Source organism: Octopus bimaculoides, chromosome 25, assembly GCF_046866305.1.
Source record: "Octopus bimaculoides isolate indiv1 chromosome 25, ASM4686630v1, whole genome shotgun sequence".
NCBI classification, from domain to species: domain Eukaryota; kingdom Metazoa; phylum Mollusca; class Cephalopoda; order Octopoda; family Octopodidae; genus Octopus; species Octopus bimaculoides.
In genome coordinates, this window is record NC_142952.1 from 17,064,709 (window position 1) to 17,077,294 (window position 12,586).

At 36.6% G+C, this 12,586-nt stretch overlaps 1 protein-coding gene across 2 annotated transcripts in view; it reads left to right on the forward strand.

Annotated features, from left to right (window-relative positions):
- LOC106879132 (inhibitor of Bruton tyrosine kinase) overlaps positions 1-12,586 on the forward strand; it is an 82,856-nt gene that overhangs the window by 49,761 nt on the left and 20,509 nt on the right. For both annotated transcript variants that reach the window (XM_089342137.1, XM_089342138.1), the window contains exons 18-22: positions 3,383-3,500; positions 6,510-6,570; positions 9,880-10,221; positions 10,470-10,702; positions 12,284-12,358. In XM_089342137.1, coding sequence (XP_089198263.1) covers positions 3,383-3,500; positions 6,510-6,570; positions 9,880-10,221; positions 10,470-10,702; positions 12,284-12,358 — 829 coding nt within the window. The remainder of the gene's footprint in view (positions 1-3,382; positions 3,501-6,509; positions 6,571-9,879; positions 10,222-10,469; positions 10,703-12,283; positions 12,359-12,586) is intronic.

Genomic DNA, 12,586 nt, shown 5'->3' on the forward strand with positions numbered 1-12,586 from the left:
CACTCACAAGGTATAGTTTTATCTGAGATTATAGAAGATAACATTTTCCCATATATATGATATACAAGGTGATATCAAAAAGTTCTCAGGCTAGTTCTGTAGCATGCCAACAGATGGCAGCACATGGTTGTGTGCACAGTGAGAGCTAGCAGTGACCTTCATGAGGCAGTGTGCTGAATAACATCACTGTGTTTACTTCACAAATTGTGAAATGTGTTTGTGTGATCATGCGTATGCTGTAGTCTGTAATTTTGTCATGGACAGGAAGAAAGAGCAAAGAACCAACATGAAATTTTACGTTACTTGAGATGTCTGCTACAGAGACATTGAGCATGCTTTGGCAAGCTTATGGCAATAAGACAATGGGTCGTACACAATGCTTCGAGTGACATGGGTGCTTCAAAAACAGAACATCCCTGGAAGACAACGAGCAATCTGGAAGACCTGTCATGAGTCACCCCTGGAAGTGTGGTAGTGTGCATCGAGAATTCATCTGCAACATTTTAAAGCGTTGAAGGGAGGTCATTCGGTAAAAGTGACCAGATCTGTGGAGTGTGAAGAATTGGATTCTTCACAGATAATGCACTCTGTCACCCAGCTCTCCTCACTTGTGAGTTTCTTGCGAAAAACAACATGGATTTGCTTCCACACCTGCCCTATTCACTAGATTTAGCAACTGCAGACTTCCATCTCTAACGCTCTAACCTAAGATGAGAATGCAGCTCAAAGGTCACCGTTTTAACATCATTGTCAAGATCCAGAGAGAATTGAAGAAGATCCTTGACTTGCTTGTGGAAAATGAGTTCCAGGCTAGATTCCAAAAGTGGCAAGAACACTGTGCAAGATGACTATTTCGAAGGAGATGATGTTAAAACCTTGGCAAATAAGTTATTTTTTATTAAACATAAACTAGTCTGAAAACCTTTTGATACCATCTCGTATTGGTATGCGTACACATATATATATAATACAAATATATATATATATACATATATATATGAAGGCCTGGCAGTTAGGATGTTGCACCCATGATTGCAAGATCATGATTTTAATTCCTGGACCAGGTGATGCATCGTGTTCTTAAGCAAAACACTCCATCTCATATTGCTCTGTGATCACTTTGACACCTGGCGTGTGGTATAACATGAACCTGTTTAAACAATGTCAATTTCCCATATATATATGTTGTGTTGCCAATATTTATGATGGTACTTTTTTACACTATAATCGTATAGTAACAATAAAACATAATGAAGCACGGTAACAACAACGTAACAATCCAACAAACTCTCCATGAACTATACACGAACCAATAAACGATATTCCAACAAACTACCAAACGACACCTATGACTTCCTGTGATTAACACCTGCTCTTTCTGACCTCTCACTCAGACTGCTACTATTTATAGTTGTTCGGTCAAGTCTTTTCTCACTGGGGATGTCATAACTCGCCACATCTCACCTTTTGAGATTTTGATTTCCGTAGGAAATGAAAATTATTTTATCATTTTTTGTTTTCTTTTTCTTTCTAACACACCTCCCTTTCTGAAATTTTGCTTCCCTAGGGAGTTCAGTATCTTTTCCACTTAGGAATTATTTCTAAATGTTCAGTCTGTTTATGTTTTCTGTTACTTCTAGATCAGTCTCTTTCAGTGCTTGCACATCAAACATATCGTAAAATACTTCCATTAGAATTTCCTTCCTTTCTACTGTATGTCTGGTTTTTAATTGATTTAAGTCGTGTTTATGCTCCCATCATTGGCCTTTTATTAAATACATCATGTTTTCAATTCTTTTAGTCACTACACCATCCTACCAACTCTCTTCAATGTTCTTGTATACTTTGAAATGAACTTTGTCTCCAACTTCATTTAGTTGAATTTTTTGTATTTTCTCTATACGTTTTCTCCTTTGGCAACAATTTGTCAAAGATAGATTTAATCCTTTGAGTAAACATTAGCTCTGCAGGTGACTGAACTGGTACTTGGATTGGGCATTATTCTGTACACCCTTAAGAATTTAGTTAGCACTTCTTCATTTCCTAACTTGTTCCTTGCTTTTTTTTAGCACTCACTTGAAAGTATCTATGAATTGCTCTGCTTGCCCATTTGACCTCAGGTGGTAGGCAAATGTGTTTGATTGCTTGCATTTTGCAGAATTTCTTGAACTCATATCCTGTAAATTGTGTTCCATTGTCCGATAGTATGGTGTCCGGAACACTGTATCGAACAAAATGTTTGTGCAGGAATTTTATTGTTGCCTTCAAAGTAGGTTGACTGCCCCTACATACTTCCGGCCACTTGGTAAAGATATCGACAATGATCAAGTAGTACATACCTTTCACTGGTCTATGTAGTCTATATGCACCCTGGACCATGGACTATCTGCCTCAGGCTACGATTGGTATTTCACCAGTAATGCCTTGGCTGCTAGCACACAATCTCTATTGGAGCTTGGTTGGGAAATGATGTCACATCCACCATATATCCCTGACCTTGCACCATTAGATTACCATTTATTTTGAAGTTTGCAAAATTCTTTGAATGGTAAAACTTTCAATAATGATGATGGTCTGAAATTGCACTTGCTTCAGTTTTTGGCTGAAGCAAGTGCGATTTCAGATTATCATCATTATTGAAAGTTTTACCATTTACAGAAGTTGTATGAGCATGGAATCGTGAAGTTGCCAGAAATATGTCAAAATGTCATCGAGCAAAATGGAAAATATATAAGTGATTAAAGTGCATTCTTTGTATGAAAAATATGACTTTTATTTCACACTAAAAAACCAAAATTACTTTCTTCTTTCTTTATTGCCCACAAGGGGCTAAATATAAAGGGGACAAACAAGGACAGACAAAGGGATTAAGTCGATTACATCGACCCCAGTGCATAACTGGTACTTAATTTATCGACCCTGAGAGGATGAAAGGCAAAGTCGACCTCGGCGGAATTTGAACACAGAGCGTCACGGCAGACGAAATACCGCTAAGCATTTCGCCCAGCGTGCTGATGTTTCTGCCAGCTCTTCGCCTTTCTTGCCAACCTAATATATATATATAGGTGCTGGAGTGGCTATGTGGTAAAGAGTTTTTTTCCCAATCACATGGTTCCAGGTTCAGTCACACTGCATTCCACCTGTGTCAACTTAGTCATTCATCTTTCTGAGTCAAGATAAAATATAATGCAAGTCTGATTCCAGGGTCAGTGTCAATGACCATATTTCCCACATCAATATGTTTGGCTTGGTGCCAGTATTAGAAACTGATGCTTAATTACTAACCCAAGGGTCAGGTTTACACTCCCTCCCCATCCTGCTCCCTTCTATGTTTACTCAGCTGGTAATGAATCTCAAAAATATCTTTTTTCTCCTTTGCCAGTAAATATGAATAATATTTTTGACCTTCTGCGATTTGCCATGATATACAGTGCTGAGAATCTTCAAAAGACATGTCTTCAAGGGATCTGTGATAATATTACTCATTTTCTGGAATTAAGGTAAGTTGTTACATTAAGAAATTTGTATAGAATTTATTTTGTGGGTGGATCAGCTTTGGGTTCAGAAGTCAAATAATTTTTGCAACACTTGTATTGTGTGTGTATGTGTGTGTGGTTACAGGCATGGCTGTAGACACAGTCATGTCTTTGTGGTAAGAAGTTTGCTCCCCAACCACATGGTTCTGGGTTCAGTCCCATTTAGGCTAAATGTTGCTTCTAATTTAGCTGAAAAATTCTTTTAGGCTTTAGATAAACATATCTCTAAATCTAGCCCATATCATAAAATTTTTAATTGGCACACAGTTAAACTAGCATACTCTACAATACCCAACATTGCTGAATATATAGGTCATTCGGAGTTTTCTCTCTTTAGTCAAGATCCAGATTATCTTTGCAATTTTGACTGGTTATTCTCGATATTGCTCCAATCTGGCCAGACCCAAGGAAAAACTAAGCATTAGATTCCTTGGAAGAAAGCAGCAAATGTATACAAAAGACAAGGACAGAAAAAAACGAACAATGTTACATAAATACAGTAATACAAATACAGTAAGAATAATAACAGGACAAACCAACAGATGTCAGGTCATCCCATAAGTTCTGTCCGAATTTTGAATAAAGAAAGCAAGTGATCAAATGTTATATTTAATTGAAATTTAATCATCAATGTACTTTCCCTGATTATCTATGACTTCCTTCCATCTATTTACAAGCTTTTTAATCCCATCAATGTAAAACTCTTTTGGTTTCAAAGCGAAGAACTCTGAAATGTCAGTTTCGACCTCCTCCTGGCTTGCGAAAGTTATGTCCCCCAAACGATTCTGTAAACTACGAAACAAATGGTAGTCTGAAGGAGCAAGGCTGGGAGAATAAGGTGGATGAGGAATTTTTTCCAAACCAAGCTCTTTGATCTTCTGTGATATGATCTTTGCAGTGTGGGGTCGCGCATTGTCCTGATGAAACATCACTTTTTTTTTATTCACTAAAGCAGATTTTTTTTTCTTCAAAGCTTGGTTCAAACACTCTAATTGCTGACAGTAGACTTGAGCATTGATTGTTGCGTTAAGTGGTAATAATTCAAAGTGAATTACTCCTTTGCAATCCCACCAAATAGAGAGAAGAACCTTTTTCCCATGAAGTTCCCTTCTCGGTTATGGTTTAGCTTTTTCCCTTTTACCAAGCCACTGTTTACAACATTTAACATTTCGATAGAAGATCCATTTTTCGTCACCAGTCACAAGTCTATCCAAAAAGGGTGAAATGAGTTTGCGAGAATGGAGAGAAGAGCAGATGTCAACTCGGGATTTGCAGTTACTTTTGGACAATACATGAGGCACCCATTTTCCAAGTTGTTGAAGATGATGATGAACAGTTGTATAGTTTGAACTAAGCTTTATTGCCAATTCTTCAACTGATAATGCAGGATTTTCTTCAAGTAATGCCTCAAGGAGCTTATCATCAAACTCAACTGGACATCCTGTTCGATCTTCATCTTCAAGGCTGAAATCTCCACTTCTGAATTTTGCAAACCATCTTCTGCAAGTTCTTTCATTCAAGCATTCTTTCCCATAAACTGAGTGTATGTTTTGAGTCGCTTCGGCTGCAGAGTTTCCATTTTTTGTACTCATAAAGCATTATGTGCCTTAAATGCTCTTTGGATACTTCCATGTTAGAAAGGGTTTTAATCAAAGAAATTTTAATTCTATTATTCTGTAAAATAATATTTAATTAGTTTAAATGTAAACAAATGCATAAAAATCATTTTTAATTACATTTGACATTCTAAAATACTATTAAATTTCATTCAATTTTAAAAAAGGTAAAATCGGACAGAACTTATAGGATGACCTGATATATATAGATATATATAGGTACAGGCATGGTTGTGTGGTAAAAAGCTTGCTTCCCAATCATATGGTTCTGGTTTCTGTCCCACTGCATAGCACCCTAGACAAGTGTCTTTTACTATAACCTTGGGTAGACCAAAGCCTTGTGAGTGGATTTGGTTGATGGAAACTGAAAGAAGCCCATCATATATATATATATATGTCTATATGTGTGTATTGGTGTTTATCCCCACCACCATCGCTTGACTATGGATGTTGATGTGTTTATATCCCCGTAACTTAGCGGTTCAGCAAAAGGGACCGATAGAATAAGTACTAGGCTTACAAAGAATAAATCCTGGGGTCAATTTCTTTGACTAAAGGCACTGCTCCAGCATGTCAAATGACTGAAACAAGTAAAAGAATAAAAGAGTAAAAATAAAAGAATATATATATATATAAAGGATAAAGACCCCCTTCGGTCATGAATGACCATGGGATTGCACCTAGAAAATTACCCTCAGGCAAAGTTGTTTATGAAGGACCAGCAGTTGCCCATGCACACCAGCCTCCCTTCTCTACACCTCTGATGTTATCCAAGGGAAAGGCAAACGCTGAAACACCTTGGCACCAGTGATATTGCAACCATTTCTACAGCTGAAAGAACTGGAACAATGTGAAATGAAGTATCTTCCTCAAGAACATACCACACAGCTTGGTCTTAGAATCGAACTCACTACCTCCTGATTATGAGCCCAGTGCTCTAACCACTGAGCCATGCACCTTCACATATCTGTGTGTGTGTGTGTGTGTGTATATATCTGTATTTATCTATCTATCTATCTATCTATCTCTCTCTCTCTCTCTCTCTCTATATATATATATATATATATATGTGTGTGTGTGTGTGTGTGTCTGTATTAATAAATGTATTAAAATTATCTTCCCTTTGAGAGAACTCAAATCCATGTGGTTGAGAATTAAACTCCTTACCACATAGCCATTCTTACTCATCGTAAAAATTTAGTAACAAACTACCATGAAAATATCTCCTATATAACATCTTTTTATAGAATAGAATCACACTCATCAAATCCCTGTACAGAATTATAATTCTCTAATTGTTGCATCCCTTATCAGAATGACAATTCTCCGTTAATAACATGTTCTTATCCTTTTACAGATTGCTTGATCCAATTGAAGAAGAAGTAATGTATGAGATTTCCAAGTTTTATAAGGCAAATGTAAGAATTCATCAAATTTACTTCTTCACTCCAACATGAATTTCATTGAATTTAGGCTCAGACAAGGCTCTGTGGTAAGAAGCTTGCTTCCCAACCATGCAGTCTTGAGTTCAGTTCCATTTTGCACTATCACTATCACAAGAAGGTTGACAGAGAATATAGTCTTTGTGTGTGTGGAAAATGTGCAGGAACAATAAACACTAAAAATGTGCAGACAATAGACTCCCTCAAATGCTCGGAGGGATCATTAGAAGCAGTTGATAGCTTCTATTACCTAAGACTAAGTTAGCAGTGATAGAGGAAGTTCTGATAGTGTGGTTGCTAGAATAAGAACAGGCTGAGAAAAGTTCAGAGAGTTTCTGCCTTTGTTGGTAATTAAGGGCCTCTCCCTCAGAGTGAAAGGCAGATTGTATGATGCCTGTGTATGTACAGCTATGTTACATGGCAGTGAAAAATGGGCTTCGACTATAGAGGACTTGTGAAGGCTTGAAAGAAATGAAGCTAGCATGCTCAGTTGGATAGTTAATGTCAGTGTGTATGCACGATGGAGTGTAAATGATTTAAGAGGAAAACTGAGTACAAGAGACATCAGATGTCGTGTGCAAGAGAGAAGACTGCACTGGTTTGGTTATGCGATGCGTATGAATGAGGACAGCTGTGTAAAGAAGTGCTGAAATGTAATTGTGGAATGTACCTGTAGAAGGGGTAGTACACCCAAGAAGACATGGGACAAAGTCGTGAGAAAGGATCTTCAGACACTGGGCTTCACTGAGAAAATGAAAAGGGACTGGGAGTTGTGGCAATTTGCTGTACTTGATAAGACACGTTAAGATAAGAAAACCAAAAATGTGGCACCCTAGTCGTAATACCAACTTGAACTTCTAACTTGTCTCTTGAGGTCTCTGGGTGAGACTTGGAATCAACTTGTACAAATACAAAGCAAAAGCCAAACATATACAGGGGTTGGACAAAATAATGGAAGCACCTTCAAATTTATTTTAATATTGGGTAGGATCACCTTTGGCAGTAATTACAGCTTGAATTCTACAAGGTATGGACTTGTACAAAGTTTGAATTGTTTCCAAAGGAATTTTTGTCCATTCTTCAGCTAAAACAGTCTCCAGTTCTTGTAGTGATGATGAGGGAGGATATCGACTCCTTACTTGTTTTTCTAAAATGCACCATAAATGTTCAATAATATTGAGATCTGGGGACTATGGAGGCAAGATAAGATGTTCAACTTCACTAGAATGTTCCTTGTGCCATTCAGTAATAACTTTAGCTGTGTGAATTGGTGTGTTATCATCCTGAAAGATTGCATTTCCCTCCGGAAACAGTTCTGCAACCATAGGAATTTGATCAGATAAAATGCTTAGACAGTCTTGACTATTAATTCTGCCATGAAGGGAAATCATTGGACTGGTGGATTTCCAAGATATAGCCCACCAGATCATCACAGATCCTCCTCCATATTTAACAGTTGGAAGAAGGCAGTCTGGGTCAAATGCTTCTTTTGGCTATCTCCACACATATACTCGGCCAGTGGTCAGAAATAAGGTAATGGATGACTTGTCTGAGAAAATAACTTTCTTCCACTACTCTAGGGACCATTTCTGTAGGTTTTTACTCCACTCTAAATGCTTTGCAACATTTGTTTTTGAAAGTAGTGGTTTTCTCATTGCAGCCCTCCTGTGAAATCTGGCTTTGTCAGCTTCCGGCGAACAGATTTTGTGGAAACTGGGTTCTCGAGGTGGTCATTAAGCTCTGCAGTAATTTTGGGAGCTGTACTTTTGTGATCCTTTCTAACAATTCGTGTAAGAGTTTGATGGTCCCTATCTGAAAGTTTTGGTTTCCTCCTGGAGTTTTGTTTCGACAAGGAGGTTTTTCCCTCTTTCTCAAAGGTTGTCATTACTTTCGAGACAGTACTTCTTGATACACCAAACATTTCAGCTGTTTTCATTATGCTAGCGCCTGCCACACAAACACCAACAATTTGACCACTTTGAAAGTCCGATAGATCTGTCATTTTAATAAATTTTAATTATCTTTTTCTGATGATATCTGAAAAGAAACAGCAATTTTATCAAAACATATTAAGCAACACTAATAATAAATCAAGAAACATAAAAATAAACAAGCTTTTGACGGTTTTATAGATATTTCAAAATTATGATACTATGATGCTAGGTGTTTCCATTATTTTGTCCAACCCCTGTATATATATACCCAGGCTTATTCCCCATTTTATTTTTTAGGAGTGGGTAGCCACAACAAGACACCCATCAAGCATTCCGTTCCTTTTCCCAGCTCAAAGCCAAACAGATGATGATGACGATTTGTTTTTCTTTCTAATTTTGGCACAAGGCCAGCAATTTTAGGGTTAGTTGGGTAAAGGAGTTAGTTGATTACATTGACTCCCCGCTGATATTTGATTGGTACTTTATTGACCTCAAAAGAAGATGAAAAGTAAAGTTGACGTTGGTAGTATTTGAATTCAGAAAGTAAAGAACTTGAAGAAATGCCATAAAGCATTTTGTCCAACAGGCTAAGGATTCTGACATCTGATTTAGGCACAAGGCCAGCAATTTCTTTGGGAAGGAGACTAATAGATCCCATTGATCCCAGGACTTGGCTGATGCTTCATTTTATCAACCCTTGCGGGTGGGCGAACATTTTTTTTTCTGACACTCTAATGATTTTGTCTGATCCCAGGTTTCTCACTAGACATCAAGGCTTTAAATTTTGGAGAGGAGAAACAATTGATTGCATTGACCCCCGTAGGTGACTGGAAGAAAGGTAAACTTATCTTTGGTGTGATCTGAATACAAAATGCTGGTGGACATAAACAATACCACAAGGTATTTTGACCATGATTCCATCAATTTGTGCAGTCCAGATTTTTAAAATTCACATGAGCCCAAAACATTTAGAGAAATGTAAATACAATCATCACTTGCAAGTGACTATGACTTGGTAACACATACCGTGCTATCACTAATTGTTTTCGGTGCTTATGTAGTAACAAGCATACATAGACACTCTCTCAGTCCCCCACCACTGACCCAGCTGAGCACCCTACAATGAGGAGAGAAGGTTGTTCCAGCATTTAGTACACATTACAGTAATGTGAGATGAAATGCCTGGCTCAGAGCAAAACTTACCATTTGGTTCATAACTTTATGATCATGTCTAGTCACCTTTGTCTAATGAATGCAACACAACTAAGTATATTAACCTCACTACTTGACCATTATAGATTTTTTCTTTTTTCCTTGTCACCAAATCTTTTACTATTTATTTCTTTTGTAGTCAAAATGTGTGAGACATCGAGTGATCACACCATTTAGTGAAGGCCCTGACAGACAATACCTGGAACAACTTGCTAAAGACTTTACCAGCAGTAAACAAGTCAACCCAAAACCTCAAGCCACACCTGTGATCAAGAACAAAATTGGAAGGCGCCGTAGTCGTCATAAAAGTTTTTCCTTCAGTGAATTAAAGACTCCTGAAGCTGTACATAACAATGGATCTCCGCCAAAAGACAGTCTTGTGAATAATAATAATGATGATGATGATGATGACAATAATGCTAATAATAACAGCAACAACAGTAAATATGATAACAATAATGCTGAACATATGCAAAATGAGGTATTTTTTCAAAATGATCTTTATCTTTATCTAAATTTATTAAGCATAATATCAGTATAAATATTCAAACATTTTCTATTGCTAAAAGTGAGGTTAATAATCAGAAAAATTATTATTTTATTATTTTAGAAGTATGTCAGTCTACATGCTGGAACATTTTATCTTGTTCCTCTAATAAAGGGTTTCCTGAATAAGACCTCTTCTAAAGAATTCATTATGGTTCTTATATATTCTTTCTAAATTCACAGGCTGGTGCTTTAAATCAAAGTTTTACAGAATCTACAAGCTGTCAGAAGCCAGTAGTTATTCGTGACAAAGATAATCCTTGGAGCTTAATTTTGTCACCTGTGAAAGTTCCTGACAAAAGTCAAACAGGCTCTACTCGAACTCCTCCACAACCTCTACCACATTCGCCACCACAAACTGTGATAAGTCTGACCAACATCATGGCGGAACAACAAAGTCAATTGCCGCAGCAAAAGTAATTACAATCTCTTACATCACATTATGTTTTAAGGATGAGTGTTTGTTTGTTTGCGAGGTGGGGTTGTTTGTTTTGCTTTTTTCATTTAGTCTGAAGTCTAACTGAGTATCTTTGCTTTATTGGTTAAAGAATCATATTTGGATAGAGTAAACAAATGGGAGTGATGAATATCTCTGATATATTGGTCAAGGTATCACTCCTAGAATATTGGTTTAATAGGAAGAATTAGTGTTTATGGTTTATTACTCAGAGCATCACATCAGGCATATTCAATAAGCAGGAGCATCTATGGTGCATTAGTCAATTAGTTAGAATATCACTTGGAATGTTTGACAAATGAGAGTGACTAATTATAGTTTCTTCGTGAGAGTAGTACACTTGGAATATTAATCAAATGAGAACATTTATAACTTAGTAATCAATCAGAGATTTCAATTTCACATTTTGAATATTTGCTAGATTAGAGTGGGAGTATCTCTGGATGAAGAGCCCTAACATTTTGGTTAAGACCCCTCTTTAGATAATAATAAGATTCCAGAATAAGCTCTTCTCAAGGTACACAAAACTTGGAGGTTTATTCTTTTATTCTTTTACTTGTTTCAATCATTTAACTGTGACCATCCTGGAGCTCTGCTTTGAAGAGTTTTAGTTGAACAAATCAACCCCAGGATTTATTTCTTAAGCCTAGTACTTATTCTATCGGTCTCCTTTGCTGAAATGGTAAGTTACAGGGATGTAAACACAACACCACTGATTGTCAAGTGGTGATGAGGGAGAAACAGACATAAAGACACATGTACACAAGTATATATATATATATATATATATATATATATATATATACACACATATATATATATAAATATCCGAGTTTGTATGATTGTGTATAGAATAATATATTAATCATTGAAATTCCAACTTAGTCTGATTTTCACGTTTTATTATTTAATAAAACATGAAAATCAGACTAAGTTAGAATTTCATTGATTAATATATATATATATGTACGATGGGCTTCTTTCAGTTTCCTATTTCTTTATTGCCCACAAGGGGCTAAACATAGAGGGGACAAACAAGGACAGACAAAGGGATTAAGTCGATTACATCAACTCCAGTGTGTAACTGGTACTTAATTTATCGACCCCGAAAGGATGAAAGGCAAAGTCGACCTCGGCGGAATTTGAACTCAGAACGTAACAGCAGACGAAATATCGCTAGGCATTTCGCCCGACGTGCTAATGTTTCTGCCAGCTCGCCACCTTCTTTCAGTTTCCGTCTAACAGATCCACTCACAAGGCTTTGGTCAGCCCACGACTATAATAGAAGACACTTGCCCCAGGTGAAACTGGAACCACACAGCCATGTCCATATATATTTTTTACAAAATGAAATAGGAAGTTCTGATGCTGATGTTGATATTAATTAAAGGCATAAGTAATGTAAAAGAAATAAAAAGTTAGATACAATAATACTTTGGCAAGTCTTAGTATTGATTTGAGTATTGTTTGCATATACTAGCTTCATTTTTCTCTAGTCTGTGTGTGTTGATAATGTTTGATATTGCTTCATTATTTTTAGGGAGGTAAAGAGTCGGTGCCAGAATCTAAAAGCAGCAAAGTCTGGAAGCCATGAAAATAATAAAAATACTTTCAGGTAAGAATTTCAAATTTTAGTGCTGGAATTATGTATATAAATCATATAAATATGTGAACTGACTCCAAACTGTCTATGATGTTTGATATAAACATGTGGACTAATACATTAATGTATGACAGATCGTATAAACATGTTGCATTTCTGAAATATAAATTTAGACTGACATAATATAGCTGATATATCATATAAACATGTGTGGTAATGTAGTGTTGTGTTGCATATATC